General features: G+C 41.7%; 1 protein-coding gene across 5 annotated transcripts; it reads right to left on the bottom strand.

Moving 5' to 3' along the window:
• Positions 1–700: 700 nt before the first annotated feature.
• On the bottom strand, positions 701–24151 carry bicdl1 (BICD family like cargo adaptor 1). 5 transcript variants are annotated; one of them, XM_084945541.1, is made up of 12 exons: positions 23302–24151; positions 22217–22432; positions 14283–14399; positions 12119–12130; positions 10887–11033; positions 10259–10438; positions 9924–10142; positions 8615–8758; positions 8014–8144; positions 6991–7111; positions 5700–5753; positions 701–4727 (listed from the first exon to the last, which is right to left on the bottom strand). In XM_084945541.1, the coding sequence occupies exons 1-12, from the start codon at positions 23692–23694 to the stop codon at positions 4551–4553; spliced, it is 1911 nt and encodes a 636-aa protein (XP_084801667.1). In that variant the 5' UTR covers positions 23695–24151; the 3' UTR covers positions 701–4550. The 5 variants fall into 5 exon arrangements, 4 of the variants coding, with proteins under 4 accessions (XP_084801667.1, XP_084801664.1, XP_084801666.1 ...); XR_014801788.1 differs by having other exon boundaries at positions 4633–4727; positions 5700–5817; XM_084945538.1 differs by lacking the exon at positions 5700–5753.
• Between the last annotated feature and the right edge of the window lie 236 nt (positions 24152–24387).

The raw sequence follows: 24387 nt of genomic DNA, 5'->3' as shown, positions 1-24387 counted from the left end.
CATAAAAACTAAAAATACCGTAATTAAAAGAAGCTTCATGTGGAATGTGCTCGTGATAAAAGCAACACTTTTTGTGATTTTAACATGAAATCATGCATCTACAGTGTTTTGAGAAGTAAAAAAAAATTTAATCTATAACTTATTTTAACTTAAATTTAACATAATGTATTCCAAGTTATATGTTACAGTTTATCATGTAAGTTATAATACATGCATACCATGCCCAATTATGTCTGATCTCAGAAGATAAGCAGGGTTTTCTACCAATTGGAATGTCAGTGGTTTGATCCCTGCTTATGACATTTGCATGTTAACGATTCCTTGGGCTGAACCCGTAGTGCTAAATAAGTACCAGTTTGCTTTGTTGGTTGGTTGGCTGGGAGTCCAGTGCTAAAGTTGTCTGAGCAATGGCAGTGTTATTACTTTTGTAGGTTTTTGGTCATAAACTAAAGAATATGACAAATGAAGACTTGATGAAGTTAATGCATTATCTAAGCTCGAATGAAATTCATCTGGTTCATCTGTTTGCGAATCACATCAGATCCCAAACATAACATGGATGTGTCACTTCCTGGATTCCTGGGCCATATATAAAATACAACTTTTGTAAAACTGCTTTTTCCTGCTTAAAATATGTGTGGCTCTGAGAACCACAGGCAGAAAGTGTCCCAGTTTTCAAATCCAAGTCAGCAGAGACAAGTTGATTGTAAAGTATTTATTCGTACAAAAACAAACCAAAAAAAAAGTCTTAAGAAAATTGCATGATTAATATTTTGAATAGTTTGAAGCATTTTCTAACTGAAACAGTGCCGTTAGTCATGGGTGAATGGAAGCACTCACATGGAGCACAATGGGCCCAACAAAAGCTCTAAATTCCTAAACAACATCCGCCCAAGGAGACACAAGCAAACATTCAATGGCATGTCTGTCTGCCCCTGGACACACACTCGATCCACGGTGGCAGCAGCGTGATGTTTACCACAGAGACACAGCACACAGAGTTTTAAAAATGCTTTCAGTCGGAAAATGAAGGAGCGGATACACCGAGGAAAAGAACACGATGCTGACAGAACTGAATATGGTACACAGTATGATTTCTCTACATGAAAAAACAAACAAACTGAAGTCTGGTGATGGGCAGGAGCCACTGGTGTTGAGTCAGAGCTTTCTCACACCGGTCATCCAGTCACAAATCTGAAGGTCCAGTTTTTAAATCCATATGCCATCACACTTACTGCTTATTTCTGCCAGAAGGGGGAACAGGTTTCTGATCACAACACATCAAACACAGCAGGAAAGAACTTTGTGATAAGACACCCCTAAATGGAGGGATTTTTCAAAGGCTGCATTAAAGGTCAAAAAACTATCACTGATATTTTTGTAATACCTTATGCAGACTCTTATTGGGATCTTTAAAATAAGTCATCTATTTCTGTGTTATGAGCAAGTGGCCTGTTGATTCATTTACACAGGACTTCTAAAGGAATATGTCATAAATGTCATATTTGCACTCAGACACACAGTCACATCTAAACAAACAGCTACCAACAGGAAGTTGGTATTAGCAGTTTAATATTTCTCAATCAAACTTAAAATCTCAACCAATGCTCATAACTAATCCCTAAAGCATTAGTAAGCAATTTAGTGGTAGTTAAACTACTCCTGATATTTTATTAACTATTTATATGGGATGCCTTGTCAAAAAGTTGTATGAGAACGTGTCAGATAAACTGAAGTGAGGTGATGTTTTTAAGGGTTTACTGTAGATATGATGCAAAGTTTAGGTTGTTTGATCTCCTGGGATTGACTTGACTGGGACTATAATCTCAACTGCATGCCACACCAGAACAACAAAAACTGAAGAAAATAAAATACAGTCTACAAACAGCATTATACAGGTGTTCTTCTGTCTACAAAAAGACTTTCATTCAAAAGGTACACATTTTTTGTCATATAAATATATCAGTTTCATCCAAACCTATTCCATTTTTTATATATATAAAAATCACTCTTTGGGTTGATCCTCCCCCTACAACCAGCTGAGACAACACAAAGACATCTGCATAGGTTTGCGCAGCTGCGTTAGACGTGAGTTTAAACACAGACAGACATGAGAGACATCGCTGCACCACACTGGGAGTCGTCCATGCATTTTCAGGTCAACGCCTGCTTTTCGACGACAGACGAAAAGAACGGAAGCACGCGGCCGAGAAATCAAAGTGCCCGTGAAGTACTGAAGCAATGAGAATGGAGGTAGAACTTCTCTGATAGTGGTAAACGCAAAGCAAAGCAGCAAATGCTGACCACTGTGGAGGACGTTTTGTGGAGTTACTGTACACTGACATGCCTTTTAACAATGCGAAATTCAACACGTTGTTGACACGGAGAGCTGATGAGCACTCTACATACAGCAGTTCTGCCTTCTTCTCAAGCTGATGTAAACATATTGGAAATTTTGGTCAACTAGGAAGATGATTGACATCATGGGGACAACATTCAACAGTAGATTATCTTTTAAAAAAAATTATACATTTTTAAATCTTAAATATAACATTAAATGTAGAAAAATAACAGCTGGACAGACTTTGTAAATTACTTGAGCTACCCAAAGGTTTATTCAGGTGTCAGAGGTGAACATGGAGGCCTGACTGTGTTCATAACACAGATCATTACACATTCACGCAATTCAGATATTCTCTTAATATAATACAAATATTATGATCCTTTTCTTTTTGGGTTAGGAAGCTAGAAACTTACACTAACCCGAAAAAAGTGTTGTAAAGTACAACAGGTAAAAGGTAGGCTGGAGAGTTGTCGGAGAGTGTTGGTTGCATTATACAAAAAAAAAAAACTTAGGATTTGAGTTTCTTCTCCTGCTTTCAATGGAAAAATAATTTCTTTAAAACTAAACCAACTGTTGCAAATGGAACTATCTGCAAATACTTCAAAAACACATAATGTCACATTTTATTAAAATTGTTTGGCAACATGACCACATCCCCAGAGCTGAAAAAGCAGTTCCAAAAACTACCTGCAGCAGTCACTTAACGATGGCTCCAAAAGTGAGTGATTCCCCTAAAGTCTCATGTTAACATGGACGTTAAAATCCATGTTTACAGCCTTATAATTAACTCTTCCATTAGGGTATAAACCCAAGGCTAAAAACTTGGGTGTAGACCTTTTGACTAGCAGGTGTGCTAACAGCTAGCTAGAAGCTGTATAGCTACTAGGCTTCACCTCTGCTAAATTGAGCTAAACACCATATATGTGGTTTCTTTTCTTTTTGAACTTTTTTAAGTAGAATCTTCTGAATATATACGGCAGCTGTGCCATACAGAACATCTGCTGGAGTTTTGGTTAATGAATTTCTGGTATGTTCTTAATGCTCCTTAGCACTAATTAGCTTATCGATGCAGTTTGCTAAACCTGCTAGCATGACTTAGCACTCCAGCCTCTGATCCAAGCTCTGGCTCCAAAAACACAACATGCAGTGGCCAAAATGCTTAAATTGAAGTTTCAAAACTATAGAGTCCAGAATTTTCTATAAAGTCTATGGTTCACTGATCCATTGGGCAATGGGCTGTAGCATTAGCAGTTGTTTTAAAAATATGTTTCTTTGTGCCAAATAAATTTCAGGGCCAAAAAAGTTGGAATCAAAATTATGGAATAAAGATAGTGATGTCTTGGTGGATTTAATGAGAAAAAGAAAACAAATGTTAAGCTATTTGTTTCTATAAAAATATTGCTTAGTGCAGCTTTAATAGTGTATGTATATATTTGTGATACCCCTGTAGAGATATCTTTTCTTACTCTGAGTGTTTGGATGTGGGGCTATAAATGATGGGGCTCCCCCACTCACTTAAGCCAAGTAAACAACACTCTATATTCCTGATACATCAAGCCTCATGTTCCCCTGAACAAATGAATAAACCTGAGAGATCACATGGGCTGACTGGAGCATTGTTGCTCTGTACCTAGAGGATAGCAATCATATTCTGTCATGTCTTATAGTATTATAGACTTATAGCTTTCTCCAACTATCCTCATCTTTTCTTCGTGATCCTGCTTGGTCCCACGTATCTGCCCGTCTTTCCCCAGACTCCTTGGCCTGCTAACTGGGATGCATACAGTAAGAGTTAATAAATAGTCTTCTTTCTCTACAGAGTTGGCAGTGGGGTAGTAGAGATAGTTTTAGGCACTACAAGGAAACCTCCCCTTCTGGAGGTACATTTCATGACCCTGTTCATGCTCTGTAAGATCAATAGCTTTCTATGTGAGGGGCCTTAAGCCAAAGCCTCTGGGGAAGTTCTCAACATTTCACTCACTGTCAGCAGTCACCAATTAATCACTAGGGGAATAATAATGGGACAGATAAAGTGCAAAATGACCCCCCCCCCCCAAAATAAATTAAAAAAAAACCTCAGTGTGCATGTGCACTGCCTGTCTTTGGCTGTGTTTTTACCCCCTGTATTGTGATGTCACTACCCTCCTTGTCCTGCACCTCGTCCGTCTGCGTCTGTCGGCTGTGCTCAGGGCCAGCATGATAGGGTTCAGTTCTTTTTGAAAAAAGAGAAAAGTCTCTTGTCCCGGTCGGAGATACGCTGAGCTCTTCTTGAGGACTGACCCCTGTGGGTTACGGACGACCCCGACAGAGATGTAGGGGCTGCGCGCCACTCGTCCTGGTGCTTGTCCATCAGCTGCTGGTCAATCACTCTGTGCATATCATCCTAAAAGCAGAAAGGTAAATGAGTGAATGACAAGAAGGAAAGGTCATGCGGAGAGGGCGTGCGGTGAGATGTTACAAGCACTTCTGGAAACATTGGACCCACTGAACAAGTTACCTGTTGGATAGTAATTATAGAAACACCACCATTACCTTTTACCTGTGGTAGAGTTTTCTGTTCTGTGTCCTGTTTTTTTTTGTATATGTGTGTTTTTTGTTTTGCTGCTGATACAACCAAATTTCCCTTTGTGGGACAATTAAAGGATTATTCTATTATTCTATTCTATTCTAGATCATACGAACCTTACTACACTGTAAAGTCTTGACAAAAAGTAGTTTCCCCTCAGAATACATTATTTAAATCATTTTTGAGAGGCACGGGAATTTAAAATTATTCAGTAATTCACTAAACAAAGTAAAGGATTGAAAAAAAAAAAATAAAACAAGCATAAATTTGGCACATTGTGTAAGAGTCCACTGTTCTGAACTGCACCAAACACTTTGAATCTGATGCCAGATTCATTCTTGGTTGTTGTTGTTGAGGTATAAAGCCACCAGAGGGCACTAACAAGCTGTTTAATAAAGGGGGAACCAATTGTGATGTCAGACTGCGACTTAGGTACCTGGAAAAAAAAACAACCATAATTTAATTTATCCCCTAATGTCACCGACATACAGTAGCACAAATATAACCATACACAATTCAAATATTGTGATCTGCACTTCTGAAAGGGGTGTTCTCTCAACAGGTAAGCTGACCAGTGGACCGGCATATGCAAGTGAAAGCAGAGAGGACACAAACAGGTGGTAAGAGAGGAGGTGGTGGGTTTAGATGGTTCTCTGTGCTGGTTAATGGTTTCAGATGGGGAGGGAAAAAAGAGCTGAAATGGGCATTTCTCTTGGCATGGAATGGCTCAGCGGTGGCTGGTTTAGCTGGTGCGAGGTAAAACTGCGAGATGGCACTGCCCGGGCTCACCTCTAAGGCAGGAGGGGGGGTGAGTACCACAGGGGAGAAGGGGTGGTACAGAAGCTGAGAAAGGCCACTAGATCAGAAACCACAAGAGCCAAACAGTAAAGAGCCCTGAGGAGGCAAACTGTGGGTAGGGAGGAGAGAGAGGAAAGAGCAGCTTGTTACAGATAAAGGGGATGGGGAGGGAACACACACACACAATATGTTCAAGCAAAAAGTCTAATACAGTACTGTGTAAAAGTGTTGAGTCACCCCTTGTGGGTGGGGGTAGAAATTTATTGAAACACAATCTTGAAAGTCAATATTTGTTATCACTGACTTTATTCTTCAACATAGCTTGAACTGTTCAAAATGTCACACAAAATCTAAATCTTCTAATTTCTTTAAGTTGTCTATTGATAATGAATCGGACCAAAAATTTCAAATTCGGATTCATCACTCGATAAGACCTGTTGCCACTGATTTTCAGTCCAGTTCTTGTGTAATTTACCAGAGTCTTTTCTCCCTGTTTCCCTTCTGTAAGAATGGCTTCTTGACAGCCACCCTCCACCCGTACAACACTTCATCAAACAGTAGATGAATCAACTGAAGGGCCAGATGCCGGATCCCTCAGGTCCTGTGTCAGGTCTTTGCTGGATGTTTTTCTGATATCTTAAGGACATGACTTTCAGACACTTTCTGATAGCCTGAAGTTTAAAGGAGGGTTGCAACAGACTGCAAGTTGCAAAGTTCCTAAAGATAACATTTAAAATTCAGTCTTCACCAGGTTGTCTGTTATTTGAAGATATCACTGGTTCCTCCCTTGAGTTAGGTGCTTTTTTATGCTTGACTGTGTCATGGCTCAGTGTTAAAACCTTTAAAAGACTCAAAAATCCTGGAGAACCTTTCCTTGAGACCACCAATTGCCAGAAATTCTGGCTCCTTAGAAGCAAAAAGTAAATAAATATTGGCTCAAGACTTTTACACAACACTGTAATGTTCCTTTATTTTTGTCCATCACAGACAAGAAACTGACACTCTCCCTCCGCAGTAAAGTGAGTAGCTCAGTTTGAATACACAGATGCTGTGAGTGGCTTTAAGGTAACAGACTGACACAAGCTACAGCGAAGACAGGGGGGATGGACAAACTGTTCTAGCAGCTAGACGCATTTTATTCATGTATAAGTGTATTTAAAGTTGTCCAAACCTAATTTAGTCGCACTTCATCTTTTATTGCGTTGCCATTTACGTAACTTGTGTTTTTAAAATGAGCTGTTCCAAAAAAATAAATAAATGCTGAATATTGCCTTTGACCCACCTGCCAAGCCTCCAGCTGCTGCGACAAATTGAGCTTCTGCTGGATGGCGTCCAACAGCTGGCTGTTCAGAGACATGATGTCTATTTTACATTTGGCCAGCTCCATTTCTACCGCTTTCTTCCTGCAAGACACACACACAGACACACACACACACACACACACACACAACAATATGAATGAAGGCCACACGCAAAGTCAGCTCTGGCACTTTGCCACACAAATCAGTCATTACTCAGTGACAGAATAAGTTGACTTCTTGCAGCAAACCTCACAGTTATGTTGAATATATGCTGTATCAATTTGTACTTGCACAAGCAGCAGATTTTAGATGGATAAGAGCACTTTGTCAGCATGTATGTCACAGTTCTAGATCATGACATTATGGTCTAGAACAGCGGTCCCGAACGTTTTTAGCGCCACGGGCCAGTTTATGTCCAACAATATTTTCACAGACCTGCCTTTAAGGTGTCGTGGAAAAAAACACAGCACTGGTAGGTATCAAAAAAAAAAAGATGGTTTTATAATACATGGAAAAGACCCAGGAAAACTGCGTTAACGATTAAAAAAAAAAAAAAAAAAAAAAAGATTAAAAACCCTGAAAACCACTTCACACCTGAGCCTCAACTCTCGCGGTCCGGTACCAAACGACTCACAGACCGGTACCGATCCGTGGCCCGGGGGTTGGGGACAGCTGCTCTAGAACTGTTTTTTTCATCTATCTAGACTCTAGAATAATAAGGTTTAGGGTTAGGGATTAACAGACTTGATAATTCAGTTATCAAACATATGATTAAAATCTGAAATGATGGCTGAAAATATTTACATCTCATTATATTATAACTTGAAAAAAATTAAAGCGCTGTCGCACTGTTTGATGAACTGAGGCATAAATTTAATGTAAATACAGTAAAAAGATAAAACTTGTAATCTTTTCAACAGCAAAATGAACTTACTAAACCCGTGCAAACACCTGTTGAAGTAGTGATAAAGGACTAAGCTAGTTGTGAAATCGCACAGTCTTACTTAGCTATGGCATCGTCTCGGTCTCTGATCGCACTCTGGAGCTGCTCGCTGGGTTCTCGAACTTCAGCCATTGTCCTCATTCGCTCGTTCTCTTCTCGGAGAGAGCGCATCTCTACAGAGAGCAGCGCCACCTGTGGATCATGCAGAGTGAATGCGAATGAAACATCCCTGTGAGATTGAGGCCATGTATTCAGGGTGCACGGTTTAATGGCAAAGTTAGACAACATGGTGCTCATGGGCGAGATATTTGTTTGACCTAGTTCGGCAGAAGATGGAGTGCGTGAGCAGCTTGTGTCATTTAAATCATGCAAGACGGCATTTTAAACCCACAGGAGAGCGTGAGCTGTCCTGGCAGAGAGAAGGTTGAACAAGGTTGAAGCAATGTCCCACATTAGAAAAAGCATGCATCAAATTCAAACTGATGCACAACAGGGTGAGGACTACATCTGCTGCACTACGTGTTCTTGTTAGACATGAGAAACTCCTTAATGCAGCGTTATTACCCCAGAAAGACAGGAAAGGATCTTGACTTCAGCTACATTTATTATCTAAATCTCTGACTGACATGCACATACATGATGCACACACATGGTTGTTTTACCTGGTTGTGCAGCTGCAGCAGCTCCTCTTTATTGCCGCGTGTTTTGTCCTGCTCCGCCTCATACAGCTCTCTGACTTCCCGCAACTCTTCTCCCAGTTTCCTCACCTGCTCCTCCAGAGCCTCCTCATCACTACGCCGTGAGCCCTTTGCACACAAAGCACACACGTTACAACAAAGACTTACTGTGGACAGTATCGGCTTTATGAGAAAGGAACTTATGTGTAAAGTGACGATGATTTCTTTAATGCTAAAAATTTGCATTACATATTGTAAAGACAAAGTGAGGTGAGCATTGCCTGTTTAAAATAAAAACAGAGTAGTGGGAAAGTCTGTAGACATTCAGTGCACCTGTCTCCTGGCCTCCTCCATACATACTGATGATAATTTGAACCAAATACCTTAAATTTAGACTCATGACTCCATAAGACTGTTGCCCGTCCCTAAGTATGGCTTCCTGACAGCTACCCTTCAACTGAGACCATTTCTGATGGGGCTTCAGTGAACAGCGTCTCTCGGGTTCTGTGTCAGGTCTTTCCTGTTTCTGACTCTGGGATACTGCCCAACTTCTGCAGATAGCTTAGGCCAGGGGTGTCCAACTCCAGGCCTCAAGGCCCAGTGTCCTGCAGGTTTTAGATGTGTCCTTGATCCAACACAGCTGATTTAAATGGCTAAATTACCTCCTCAACATGTTTTGAAGTTCTCCTGGTAATGAACTAATCATTTGATTCAGGTGTGTTGACCCAGGGTGCTATCTAAAACCTGCAGGACACCGGCCTTTGAGGCCTGGAGTTGGACACAGCTGGCTTAGGCCCACCACTTCCACTTATCCAGTTTCCTCAGATTTTTTTAGGACACACTGCACACCAAGACATGCCAAGTTTCATCTAATAGTTATAACAAATGTTTCTGTGACAGACTGCTAGCACCAAAGGGCCTAAAGATAAAATTTAAAATGGATTTCTTTGTCTGTTGTGTGTAGTCACAACACTGGTTCCTTCCTTGTGTACCTTTCTTATGCTTGAATGATTCACAGGTCAGTGTTAGGTGGCTTAGCAAACAAAAGAAGTATTCCTCTGAAAAGCCTGGAGAACTATTGATGAGAACAAGCGGTGGCTCAAGACTTTTGTCACACAGAAAATAAGATGCTGTATTGCCGTGTACAGTACTACATAAATAGTTCTTCTTTTGAAATGATTCAATCGCCAAAAATTACTAGTAGTCCAAAATTAGTCATTATCTCACTTTTTCAGGTAACACCTAATATTAGTCTAACAACAACAATGCTGACTGCCAGCGTGTTGCTCATTACCGTAGACTCATTGCCATCCAGCAGATTCTGAGTGAGCCTCCGTAGCTCTAGCAAGCTGGTGTGGAGGCTCCCAGTAGGCACATCCTTGGCTGAGGAAGTCTCAGAGGACTCGTCCATGGAGGAGTCAGTGGACAGCGCTGAATCCGTGACATCGTTTCCCCGCAGATGAGAGCAAAGTGAGCGAACTTCACAGTAGGCCTCCCATAGCTGAAGACGTAGCTGATTGATCAACAAGACAAGATAGTTTAGATATTAGTCACCAACACTCCTGATGCTCACAGCGAGTTTAAACAAACTGACTGTGGATACGATCAGGCAGTCATAAACATCGCTACCTGCTCCCTCTCCTGCTCCTGCTCCTCCTGCTCCATACTTTGCTCTATCTCACACAGCAGGCTGGAAGGATGGGGGGTCAGAGTTTGGAGGCTGTGCTCCTCCGTCAGCTCCTCCAACCTAGCAGCCAGCTGCCTGTGGGACACCTGAACCTCCAGCAGCTCCAGCTGGCTCTGCCGCAACTGGACACGAGAGAGGAGTTAACTAAGACTTAACAGTGGCATTCATCTCATTTCCAACTCTATATTTTTATACTTGGACTATATTAGAGTAGCTCTGGATGATAGATAGTTCAAAATCATTGTTATTTATGCAATACTGAACCTTAGTGGAGTTCATCAGCTCCTCCACTGTCTGAAACAAGCCGTTTTACCTCCCTTTCTCCTTCTTTTAAGTAACTTTTTTCGGGTTGGCTATGCACATAAAAACTCACAGGGATTACTTGTTTGTACACTGATGTAATAGTGTATATACTATACCACTACTGTAACAGCTAGATATGAAAGAAAATGAGGGAAAGTAAAATAATCTAAAACCACTCTAATCATTTGTAATAATAATAATAGGAATAATATACACTATCTACTAAGGTAGCAATTATTCCCCGAAGCTTCATTTATGTGTCCATACCTGGAGGTCCTTCTCGTGACACTGCTTCTCCAGCACCAGCGTCCTCTCCCGGAGCTCATCCACAGTATTCTGCAGCAACTCGTTCTCCTCGAGCATGGCGTGCACTCGGTGCTCCGACTCCATCTTCCGTTCTGACAGCATCTTAATCTAGCATTTCAAACAGTGACAGTTAGACCCTGCGCTGTGGGAAGCAGGCGTTGCGTTTAGAATCCAAGCATTGCTCAGATTTCCTGGTCGATCGCAAACAAATGGGCAGCTATGGACCGGATTAAAGGCTGCATATTGTTTTTTCCCTGCCTGTGAGGGAAGCTGGGCTCTTACACAAGATTAAAAGCACTCCCACTGGCCTAAAGAATGTTCGTTGCCTAGCACGGGTGTCAGCATTGGTCGCCACCCTCGTCTTCAGGAATGTTTTGGTGATGCTTTAGCATCTACACAAAGTTTCATAGCAGTGTACTGCTTACCGTGCCTGTGTAATGGCCTTATATTGAAGACACAAGATAGACTTCATGAATTGTCTTCCCTTGCAGCTGCCTGAGCAGCTTTGCCCATTAAACAAACATCAGCTCTGCTCATTTTTATCCCTCCTGCTTCTGACCTACATCTGATAACCTACTTCGCAGCACAGGGAGCTTTCATGCAGAACAGTTGTTTTTACTGGCACATGTGCATCTACGTGATCAGGTTCTGGATATTTTGGGTTCTGCGATAGTCTCTGCTTTCACCCTAAAAGCCATTAGTCATCAAGAACATGTCATATAAAGGCAAAGCATTGGAATAAGGGGAGCACCCAGACATTGCAGTATCTCTAAATATAGAGCAGGAGCCTTTTCTCCCAATTATAGCACAAGCTCTGCAGTCTGGGTGTTTTCTCCCTGGCTTTGAAGAGAAGCTGCGGAACAACCTGAACTCTTACAGCACTGACGTAGAGGACATATCCATTCACATATGGCACAACTGACATCACAACACAGCTCATGCTCTGATAAAAACAAAAAAAAAAGTATCCATGCTTGGCCTCGGAAACAGGGATCGGCAAAAATGCTGCGCACATAACATATTACATACTATAAAGGTGAAAAGAGTCAGCACTTTGCCCCATCATCAAGACACATGACAGGCAATTGCAAAAATCAAAACGAATATCAGCGCCTTCGCTGTTCCTGCTGTTTTACAATGTGTCACATGCAGCATGCAGTCAGGCTGAGAGACGGTGCAAGGGAACCACTCACTTCTAGCCCTTGCTGCTCCAACCAAGAAGGAAGGAGGGTGAGGGGAATGGGAAATGGTGAGAAAGGTGAAAAAGATAAAGAAGAAAGGAAAGAAATCACACAAGTGCCTCGAGTTCAAAGTGAAGATCATCCCCTGAGAAAAAAATAATCTATTAAGGGAAGAAAGACTTTTCTTTTTCTTTTTATCATTAGTGGAGACTTTAAAGCATGACTGTGACTTTTATTGAACAAGTGGACACTGTGGCTACAGGTGGTAATTGCAAGATAATGGCATACTGACTCTTTAAAGTCATCATCATTAGGCAAGTAAAGTGAGGGGACCGGATGTCAGATAAACAGCAACATTTATACTTACCTACCTCGCGATCGATTACAATTAAAACTAATGATGCATCTCGAGTCTCCCACTTAAATGTTTGAACTCGCTATACTAACTAAATAAAAGATGGACCATAGACTGTGCTGTAACTCATAACAAAGCCCTAGGTAAAGCCTCAGGTGAGACACGCAGTGGTTTCACTTTAGAGGCTGTTTTCTTATATACACTCCCTGGTCTACATGGTCTAAATATTTCAATTCAATTCAATTCAATTTTATTTATATAGCGCCAAATCACAACAAAAGTCGCCTCAAAAACCCTACTGGGAAAATCCCAATAAATGAGCAATTTCTTGCTGATATCCCATGTCAGTGGAAAGCTGCTTTAGGCTGAGGCTAAGGGAAGGATGAGAGCATCGCTGACTTACAGCTTGTCAAACCTTGAAGCAGATGAGTTACAGCAACAGAAGACCACACCAGGTATCTCTTTTGTTAACTAAAAATAGGAAAGTGAGGCTACAATTCACACTGGCTCACTAAAATTGGACAAGACTGGAAAAATGTTGCCCGGTCTGATGAGTCCTGATTTCTGCTGCAACGTTTGAATGGTAGGGTTGGAATTTAGAGTAAATAACATGAAGGTATGGATCCATCCTGTCATGAATCAGCAGGTCAAGCTGGTATTGGTGGTTTAATGGTGTGGGGATATTTTCTTGGCACATTTTAGCCCCTTTTATGAATTACTCCTATGACAAATGGAGTATTAATTATATGCCAAAGCCTACTTGAGTATTGTTCCTGACCACGTCCATCCATTAAAGGTCAGAGTATGTCACAAAACTCAAATGATCTCAAACTGGTTGGCTGTACTTAAATAACCTCTGCTGTCACCAAATCACAATCCAATAGAGTAAATTGGGATTGCGGTGGAACAGGATTTTCATTATGAACGTGCAGTTGACAAACCTGCTGCAACTGCGTGACGCTCTGATGTCAATATGGACTAAATTCTCTGAGGAATGGTCCCAGCATCATTTTGAATCTGTGCCACAAAGAATTGAAGCAGCTCTGAATCAAAAGGGAACTAGCAAGTTGTACCTAATGAAGTGCCCTGTGAGTGTATCTCTGACAAGAATGACTTCATGCAGTGCACTGTAAGTAAAGAAATAGTGAAAATATGAAATATTTAAATAGCTGCGTGTATGTTTGCGATAGTTTCCAGCCAGCAGAATATCGTCAGCATCCAAGAGCAATGTCCACACTAGCTATTTAGCTATTTTAGCTAGATTAGCTATTTTAGTTTAGCTGTCTAGATTAGCAATCTTAGCCTAGCCATGCAGATTTTCTTTCCTTTTTAAATCAACCACTGATGTTAATGTGACATGCATGTGGCATAGTTTGGCGCTGGTGCGTATTAAAGCGCCATCTTCAGTATAAAAATTTTTAGATAAGTGGTGACTGGCATAATGCATTTTAAATGTAAATGCAAAATCCAACATTTCTGGTAAGTGTATAACTTGCCTTACTTGACTTGGGCCTGTCAAAAACAGTGTACTACATGGTTGTGGACAAAATGAAGTATCTGAACAGACCAGCTTATTCAAAAAACTGCACAGTCTTGCTTTAACTTCCCTTGAGTTCTGACGCCACCCTACAGTTCTTAGAAATGAACTTAAATTGCTTCTACTAGGCACCATGATTTTTTAACTCTTAAGTACCTAAGATAAATGTTCCTGTTAGAAGTTCTAGTCAGCTTTAGGGGGAGTTTTCTCACTTGTGCATGTTCAATCAACTGTACTTGTTATGAAGTTATGTATACAGTAGACGGGATGCACACAAGACTGACCTCAGCCTGTAGAGTCTCTAGTCGTGTCATGTGCTGGCGTGTGGACACACTCTTCTCCCTGAAGTCATCCCGTAATGAATGGACCTGAGTGGACAGCTGCCTCTCCACCTCTGCAGCCTGGACAAAGACAGAAAGGGAAGGACAGAAACTGAGCTTAAAAGAGGCCTGCTTTTAGTTTGAAAGAATACAATTTAGCACTGTAAAATGTTGCTCATGTAAGCGTTGTTCGTGGTAATACTGGCATTAAAAATCAATGTTAACGTGTTGCAGAACTTGATAACTTAAATTAGAATACTGGCACTGCAACTCTTTTGTCTTTTCTCCCCCATGGTGACTCATTGGAGGCTAACACATGCAGACACTCAAACACATTGCTGTTCAGTTTGCACTCACACTGTGTTAGTGACACTGACGTGCTGTAAATCAGCCCTCCCCAGTCTGTTTTGGTAAATGGTGCATTTAATAGCTGGTTCTCTAAAAGCACAAATTCACCCACAAGTCATGGCCCTTGCTAAAAGCCTCAAACAACAGAAATGATCTGCTCGCTATTTGTGCAATCCAGTGAAGCAGCAGCAGCAGCAGCCTTAGTGCATCACTAGAGCTTATTGGACAGGTGGGATCAGACCACACAGAGCCAGGCTGTGCATCATTAGCATAAAGCTGCACTCAGGAAGCTACATTTTGCATTATCATCACTGCCATGGCAACAACAAAATCCTAAAAAGCATACTTTATCTCTCTCAGGAGATACTGAAAATTGAGTAAATGGACTAACAAAAAAAAAAACTAGAAGCAGGAAGTCCGTTTATATTTCCTTATTTTTGTTGTCTTTTAATCACCGAGTGTTGAATGAAAGTGAGGATGACTTATTGCATCAATATCAATAAAAGCCTCTAGATGGCACTACACGCTGCTGCAGCTTTTTGAAGCGCTCACAGAGAGATGAAAGGGCTCAACAGCTGGGCTGTACATGCATCAGGCCATTTTAGTTCACTTCTGTTTGTAAAGCAGCACTGTTTGTGGTGTCAGTGTTCTTTGGGAAGTCTCTAAGGACAGGCTGCCATTATGACCATTTCTGGGGCTCCACTCTGAACAGCACCTAACAACACAGTGTAAGCACCATGACTACTCATGTTTCTACTGCTTACCTGCAAAGGCCTATTTACCTTTAAATAAATCAGTTTATCATCCACTTCAATCCATCATGAATTCCAAAAGCACACAGCACTAAAAAAAATCCTGATTTACAGAACTTAGCGCCTCATGGACAATCAAATCCTTCCCTGCATGCATATGACCTGGATTAAATAATGAAAACAGGGGTTGCTATATGTTATTCTTTTAGAACAAGTCAATAATGTTTACATCAGAAGGGCAAAAAGTAAAAATAAGTTGAAAAGTGAAAGTTAAGCTTTCCTTCAGAAAACATTGTGGTACTGATGGTCTAGAATAATCTCTGGATCCAGATAAGTTTGTGATATATTTGCAAACATGATTCAGGTCCCGACTAACTCTAAAAGTTTAATCACTTCTAAGCTGAACAAGCACCATCTCTTAACTTTTTGAGTAATCCTACCAACAAGTAGATAAACTGAACCAATCGCATGAACTACTTGGCAGAGCAGTGATGACTAAGTGATGACTAAGCAATAACTTTAGTTTTTATAGGTCTAATTATTCATGTGTCAGCTTTACACCTGGTAATTAAACACAGAATTGAAAACAAGCATGCTTTGTGTGCCATGCTGTAATAAAGGAGCCGAATGAGCTTTTATGAATCGAAAAAATATGGTGTGGAAAACCTTCTTTTTACTTTTTACACGAAGCATGTAAACAAGAACCAACGGTGGATGTATATAACTTGGGAAAGCAGAGAGATGAAAAACTCCAAGTTATATCCCAAACACCAAAGATTCATGGATGTTTTGTCGGCTAAATGTGATTTCCATGGAGTTTTTTCCCCCTCGTAACACTTGTTTCTCTTTCCTGAACTGAGTGGTTTCATTCATATTTCAGGGCTGCTCAGGTGTGTGTGTGTTTCCTTATGTTTGATACCTCTAATCTACACGTTCTTTCAACTAGAGAATTTTTTTGTCATAGTTTGTCATTAATTAGACTGTAATAATTGTCCTTTTAACATTTTGTTCAACAAGTGTTTGTTGGTTGGGTAGTCAATGTAGTTGACTCTTTGTAAACCTGTTGACAAACTACAGTCATGTTTTCTGAAATAACACAAAAGGACACCTTTTTCAAACAATGTAAATGCAGGTATTGGATATGTCATTCCAAAAAACTTGCTGGGAAAAAGGAAAACATACAAATACTTGACAGTCTGATCTGATTAGTTCAGTCAAGAAGCCCAGATGTACTTATCTGGATGAACACTACATAGTGCCGTTGTCTTTGAGTGGAAAACAGGGGCAGGTAGCAGGAGCCAGTGTGACAAGCAGGCCAATGTGACATCTGACCCACTGGCCCAACAAGCTGACAGATTGAAATCGTTTTGGGCAAACCGCAGAGTCGACTGTGAAGTTCCAAACAGTCACTTAATCTGTGCATAAACTCCTCAGATTCCAGATCAAGTATTATCAACATGACAGGACAAACTGGGGGGAAAAGAAATCAGACTGCTGCGACTGAATCCAGGGCACCAAAGTAGGGCTGAGCAGAGAGACGTGTTACCGTAAAGCCTCTTTACTCTGGACATCACTTCCGGTAAATACGTGACATTCGCTTTTCCAAAGGTGGCAGGAGGAAGAGGAGGAGAGTCACTGCTGCTGATTCTGTTTGGGGCTTTCTGTGCGGGACCCGATTCAGGTGCATCAAGGGTCTTGGGTGACACAAGCTGGCATCAAACTATCTGTATCCTTGTGCCATTCTGTAGAGCACATTCCCATGGTAACAACACAGAGGGTTTCAATTTGCATGTCACTCTGGTTGTCATAGCAACCGCAGAGAAGTGGGATTGGTGGAGCTGCGACTTGGGGTCTCAGTACTTGTGGTATTTTCCGCATTCTCTTTCTCAGAGTGCTGTTCCTTGCATGGAAGGAGGAACCCTCCGTCTTAAACAGTTGCATAACAAATCCCACGTGACAATACGTGAGTGCGACAGCAGATCTTATAGGTAATCCAGCAACTGCTCCATATGGTGTCAGCAAACGGATGGACAGATGGGCAGCACTGGCTGGAGTTTATAAATGTAAGGTTTGAACTAACCTGACAGGTAAATTTAAGCAAGCGATGAGGAAAAAAATTGCACTGACTCCTCCTGTACAGCCTCAAATGAATCAAACACAACATTCATGGGTGAGTCCATGTTTCCTTAAGTAAACTCTGAACGTTGAGGGAAGTAGAATTGACCCCAAACATAAAGCGTGACACTTTTTTTTGGCAGAGTCAGGGCACCCTCTGCTTTCTCCCAGCCTGTGTGGTAATGTAATTACAGAAAGGTCCCTTTTCCTGCTTGTTCACTCTGATCAGATTAAGCCCGATGAGATTGGCTGCCCTGACACTCCAGACCCCCGGAAACAAGCACACACCTCCTGAATCAATGACAGCCTATTTTCTCTGAGTGCACTGAAATAACATATAGCATTAATAGTCAGATCTGGACTCATTCAAAACACATACACACAAATATAGTGCCCAGACGGAAGAAAACCATGAAGGAGGGGACAATTTTTATGATCTTCTTTGCTCAAATACCAGCGTTACCTGCTGCTGTTATTAATTAAGTAGAGTATGGATTGAAGTTGTTTTGGTTCCTGACTTAATGCATATAGCAAGGCTATTAGCTTGGATTATAGCTAATCCCTTCAGGACCGTATCTTACCCCATGACTTACATCACTTCCTATGAAGTGCCCTGGCTTGTCAAGGTCATCTCACTGGAGCCAAATGAAAAGAGCCTGTTAAGAGCTGATCCCTGTGTTGTTAAAAGAGCATAACACTGTTTTCTTGTGTTTGCCTGTAGGTTTTACTTCCTCTGAAAAGCTGGCCATTTTACATAAACAGACTTGTTAATGGGCAAATGTATAAATAAAAGCATAAATCATGAAATATTTAGCATTAAAAAAAAACTGTCTAAAAAAGCTGAGATCAATTCACAAATTGACCTTAATGTGATTCACCAGAGAAATAAAAGCTAAAATAAACCTGCAAATATAATTAATGCTAATGATTTCTCTATTACTTTTTTTTGTTGCTTCTACATTTTGTAAATCCATATATTTATGCTTTATTGGCAAACAGGTCTGATTTTGATCTCTGTGATTAAATTAGAGACAAGGCTGGATTTTCCGTGGCGTTGTGTCTGGTCCACTTGTTTGTGCAGTGATGTATAACACTTTTGCAAGAAAAGGTGCAAGGCTATGTAAAATGTAAACAAGAATGGCCAGTTCAAATATAGCTTATCAAATATAGAAACTCAGACATTTTGATAACACAACGCATTTAGTGCATTGACGACTAGGAAAATATTATATCTTGGATTTTTATTTGTTTGTTTGTTTGTTTGTTTGTTTGTTTGTTTGTTTGTTTGTTTGTTTGTTTGTTCGGGAGGGGGGGGCGGTATTTGGTGAGATCTCAATGTTTGGGTGGAGGCTTTGGGAATACTATGACCTGACTATCTACTGATGGTACTGGAAATTTCAGCTCTATGATAAGTCACAAGGACAGTTTGCAGCTTACTGATAGTCAAGAGACATACTGTGCTTCCTTATAAGAAGTATGTACTGAACCTGTGTGTGTTATTAGACCTTTAGAACTGGATGACCAGCCCTGCTGTAACATGTAACTTTCTCTTTGACATTAAGTGACCACAATACTGCACAGTATATTTTACACTGTTTGTCTTTATAGTTTGTTATTTCTGAGGAAAAACTCTGTCTCATCATAACAAATAGTGCAATAAGTAAAGTAACAGCTCACAAATGCAATTTAAAGCACTACAAAAAACCAAAAACACGCAGGCCCATTTAGGCCTATTAAGGAACTGTCTTGCTTGTCACCAGCACAGTGATCAAATCCCACCATCAATTCCAGTAGAAGAGTCCATTAGTTACTGTGCTCGATGTCACAGGTGGCTTGCATGTTTGCAAAGACACCATAAGTGCTGTTTATTATACACAGGGTTTAGAGAGACATCTGCCATCCACACATTAACCATTGTGCACATCATCCAATCACATGGCTCCACAATGAAAACTAAACAAAAATAATAGTTTGTGAGCTGTGCCCGCCCACCTGCACGCTAGACTTTTGCATTTGTTTCCAAAATCCAACTTTTCAGTTTCAGTTTTTTTTTTTTGTTTTTTTTTAGAAATCAGCAACGTGATTGAAAACAATTAGTAGATGTGCTTCATTGTGATTTTTAGGAGGCATGGCTTACGCAACAGTGACAAGCTAGTTATCACTTAGCCAACTTATTTAACAGGGTTAATAGGACAACATATAGATCTACTTTTATTATGAATCTGTTTCACTAGAAAATTTAACCATTACAAGAAACAGGTCAGATGAAAATGAAAGGCCTTCTGTGGCTTTACTACTGCACAGTTTCCTCGGGGTAGCCTTACATTCCCTCCATTCATCCAGACATGTAAACAGCTAATATTACTTAGTCACAGGCCATTGCTTAGTAATGAGCCCAGACAGAAAGAGAAAGAAAAAGAAGAAAGACGCAAAGAAGAAAGAATAAAGTGAGATGGTGGGAGCACTGTGGCTGACCTCATTATTTTTACTAACCAGTAGGTCTTCCTCTGTCTGCCCAGCACCCTGAATCATGACATCTGGATCGATGCAGTCAATTTGTTCTCGTGAATTTCCCTGAGACCACAAGATCTGCTGCCCTCCTCAAAACATAACACAGACCACTTCTGGGAATATCTTCAAAGTTTCCCATGCCAGGATTTCAGTGAAATTAAATCCAGTTTAATTATTCTAAGTGCCTACTTTTGCTGCAATCCACAGTAACTGACTTGTCCAGCACCGCCCTTTGATTGCAATGCGATCGTGGTGTTGGAGCAAAACAGCTCAGGAAGCCGATTTAACCTGATGAAGATGAGGGGGAAAACTGTGGGTTAAAAATCAACTGCACTGGGCCTTTCCCATGTGCCTGGGAGCAGATCATATCTTCTCCCAGGAGGGGAAACAAGCACAATCCTGAGCGTCATCAGAGGCAGTAGTGACGGCATTATCGAAGCACCTGTACAGGCCTGTCAGTTGTTCTGTACAGGAGCCTTGGGGCACCTTAAATTGTAGCTTCAGCACCCACTGTAAAGCTACATGACACCAGTCAGTACAATGATGCCTCTGTTTACAGCCTTCAAGTTGTTACACTAGCCTGACAGGTGCTGTATGTTTCTCTCACGTGCGAGACGAGCAGGATCAGGGGCGTTTCAAGAGTAAAAAAAAAATCATAAAATTCTGTCTGAAATAAATATAAAACCATACCACTTGACAGATTTCCAGCCTCCATAAACATGAACTCTAACACATAGCTGGCCTGTAAGAAGTGATGGCAGCGACACTGATTCAACAGCGAGGTACTGGATCTTAGGAAATGCAGCGTATGAAACGAATGATGCTTCACAGGTCCTTTGTTTAAAGGTCACTTTTAAAAAGCAAAGAAGTTATAAAGGAGACAGAAAGTGGACCAAACCACTGTTAGGCATATGAGGGGGAGTCGATTTTTTCAACATGTAGAATATATAGTTGTTCATCGGCTATAATTAGCACAAAAGGACTTCAGGGCATATTGTTACATTGCTAAATATCATACTTAAGATAATGCATTAAGGTAGATTACACAAAGAAAGGGGGATCTGGCCTCCACCGTCCCCCCATGATCTCCACCAACGGTTACACTGATATGACAATTCAATTCTGGGAGGGGGCAATCAAATTTCATGTGCAAAGGAACAGGGCACACCACAAGCCACCAAATCTAGCCACAAACACAAGCAGCATTCTGGTCTGTGAAAGCACAGCATTCCTATGACATCAGTTATTAAATACGATGACCTTTAACCACCAAGCAGAACATAAATAATATTAAACCGTTGTTTATTAAGTGGCAGTGCAATTATCACAGAGGTGAACAGTGTGAATAAAAGGACACTCTAATAGAGCAATTAAGTGTGCACTCGGTCTGAATAGAGGCTGCTTGTTTTGATGTTGATTGAACAGATTGAGGTGTTGTACTGAGCTCCTTAGGATGGCTTAATCAGCTCTGGCTACAAACATTAGCATTCTCACTTCTGTCAGTCTCCACCTGCTGTCAGACTCAGTTTACCCTAATGTGTTTCCAGTATATCCAACAAGGATAGAGCCTGAAGCTTTCATGGTGACCCCGATCGCTGCTATATTATACATCTGCGTGCTCATCTACTGTAATGTGTCTGTCTGGAGATCTGCTATGAGACCTTTTCTACTGTGCCAGTCATAATAACTGCACTCAAATTACCTGTCAATATGCAGAGTGCTATTGCATAAGTGTGCAGTCAAATCGTTCTAAATTATTCCGCTTAAGACCTGGAAGCTACACTTTTATATTGATGAGTTAGCATAATTCAGGTGAAGTCAGAGAGAGATGGGCTGAATAAAGATAGATCCACCCTGAGGGGTGATGAATCCTCACTTGGCTGAGCACCTTAGGTCATATCAGCCAGGCAAACTGAGTTGTGGCCTCACTGGCCCTGAAGCCAGGCCAGGGAGAAACACTTATTCAGATACACAGATGCACATACTGGCATTTCTGTGAGTCGTGTTTCTAGGTGGGGTGGAAGGGCATTTACAGCGGCTTTAAGACCATGTGATATGATGAGTCAAAGCCCAGACTAATTAAATCTTCCTTGAGGGTGGCCCAGGGAGCCTGAAGCAACACATTTGAAGCACAAACATGCACACAAGCACACAGGCTGAAGCATTCCTCACCCTACTGAGTTGCTCCAGCAGCCTGTGGTTCTGTTCTGAGAGCTCGCTGATGGCCTTGGTCTTGTCCCTGTCAGCTTCTTTCAGCTGGACTTGCTGTCGCTCCAGCTCACCCTGCAGCTGCTGGACATCTGTCTCCAGCTCGGCCACCCGGCCTTCCCATTCCCCCTCCCGGCTTTCCAGACGCCGTCGCAGCTCATGCTTCTCTTGCTCCAGGTGCTGCATTATGTTGACAAGAAGAAGAGGTCATCGTGTTTAAAACCCTTAACTTTAAACACAAGTACCAAAAAAGACTATTGGGGGTTTGACAATGACAAATACTGGTGGTTCTATGGACTGAGAAAGTAAATCTGTCTTGGGCAAACACATTAGAGTATTGGTGGTTAAAAAGCAAACAAAAAAAAGTTGAGACTGGAAACACCAGTTGAATCCACTGAACAGATATGACCCTAGCTATTGGAGTGACAGTTCAGATAATAAGATGCTTCTTTTTTCTGCAGTTAGCAGTGGACAGATGTGCATTGCACCACCAGCAGCTGCCAGCTGTTATGGTCCTAGGATCAAGCAATCACAAAAAAGAGGTATTACATAGACTCAAAACAAAACAACATCAAGCACTGCCAAAAAAAAATGAAACAACATCAATGATAAGGAGATGTTGGGGCTCAGCTTCTCTGAGGATAAATATGGATCAAAGGGATGAACAGATGTACAGCAGATACACTAGGCCAGGATTAGTCCCTGTGTTTTTTCATGTGATTTGTTTTTTCTCGGCCCATGTGCCTGGTTGTTCGAAACATTTGGAAAACAACAAGAACAAAAGATCAGCTGTGAAGCCTTCATTGTAAACATGATGAGTTTATAGTGAATGCTGTGCTGGTCACTCTAGCCATAGACTGGACTGAGCAGCATGCCTATCTACACTGTATACTATAACTAGGCTTGGAGCACATTGTGTACAATGACAGAACTTGCAAGTCTGCAGGCAGCATTTGTTGCTGAGTTTGTTTCCAAACAAGGCCTAAACTTGACACAAACCAAAACGATACTTGAATTAAAACTTGTCAGGCGTACTTTCTTTAGATTACCTCCAATTTCTCGTTGAGATCTTTGTGCATTTTCTCATATTGCTTGGTCAAGTCTTGGTTTCTCTCCAGCAAAGCTTTGCCGAGTTTAGCAGCTAAAACCAAGTCTTTTTCCTTTTGGCGAAAGAGCGACAGCAAGTCTGCGTTATGCCCCACCGCAGGCGTGTCTGGATCTGACAGCTGCTCCTCACCTCCCCGCTCCCCGGTAAGCATGGCCAGTTCCTCCTCCAAGGCCATCCCGAGGCCTCCGGAACCGGCGTGCCGCAGCGGATGACCCTGAAAGCCACCGGGCTCCTGAGCGGTGGGGCTACCCCGGGACTCCATGCAGTCGCTGTCCAGCTCCAGCGGTGCTGAAACCACGGCAGACGTCTGCAGGTCTAGGCAGAACGCGGACATCGCCGCCCGGCGGAGGAGAGGCCAACAGATTACAGCCGACTGATTTCACACCGGATGAACCCACCCTGCTCCGACTGTGTTGGGCTGACCGGGCCGGCTTCTAATCAACAATTCATCCATTATCGTCGCTCTTCGGATCCCTTGGTGTTTAAAAAGTGCTGCCTTCCCAATTTCCTCACGTCCCCCTCTCCTCGTTAACCTACCAGCCGCAACTGGCTCTGATTGAATCCCAGCAAACACCGCCTCCTCTGCAGCTCACTGACTGCTTGTTTATGATTGCTCACAACAAAATATTTTTATCCAGGTATGAACCGCCTCAGTGAATTCTTCGCAGCCGTCGGTCGGTCAGGGTCCATCCCGTCTCGGGGTCCTGGATCCCCCATAATGATCGGCCTCCACACCGGAGGAACTTAGCAGCCAAACATGATAAGCGCGATCACGATGCCTCTCAACCTCCTTCCTTTCCTAATGCGCGTTCCCGCCACGGCCGTGACGCCAGCTGAAACCTGTTACAAACGAGCAGCCGATTGGCTGAAAATGATAGCGCCATATTTTGGTGCTTCACACACACATCTGTGACATCCAGTAAATGAACACGTGAAGGGATAAAATGAAAACACTGTGCTGCCTTCAGTGGTGCAGGAGCCTAAAACCTACACACATAAGCGGGCACTTAAAAACAACAAAAAAAAA

Source organism: Perissodus microlepis, chromosome 12 (assembly GCF_051167445.1).
Source record: "Perissodus microlepis isolate ML-2025 ecotype Zambia chromosome 12, ASM5116744v1, whole genome shotgun sequence".
NCBI lineage: Eukaryota > Metazoa > Chordata > Actinopteri > Cichliformes > Cichlidae > Perissodus > Perissodus microlepis.
Note: the sequence above shows the minus strand (reverse complement) of the source record. Positions and strands in the feature narration are given on the sequence as shown.

Excerpts from the sequence above, each read along its gene's own strand:
- bicdl1 (XM_084945541.1), bottom strand. The coding sequence starts at position 23,694 with ATGTCCGCGTTCTGCCTAGACCTGCAGACGTCTGCCGTGGTTTCAGCA. Across the intron at positions 14,400-22,216 it reads TGCTGGAGCAACTCAGTAGG|GCTGCAGAGGTGGAGAGGCA; the intron begins GTGAGGAATGCT and ends GTCTTTGTCCAG. Across the intron at positions 5,754-6,990 it reads AGCAGCTGGAGGCTTGGCAG|CTTCTGTACCACCCCTTCTC; the intron begins GTGGGTCAAAGG and ends GGCCTTTCTCAG.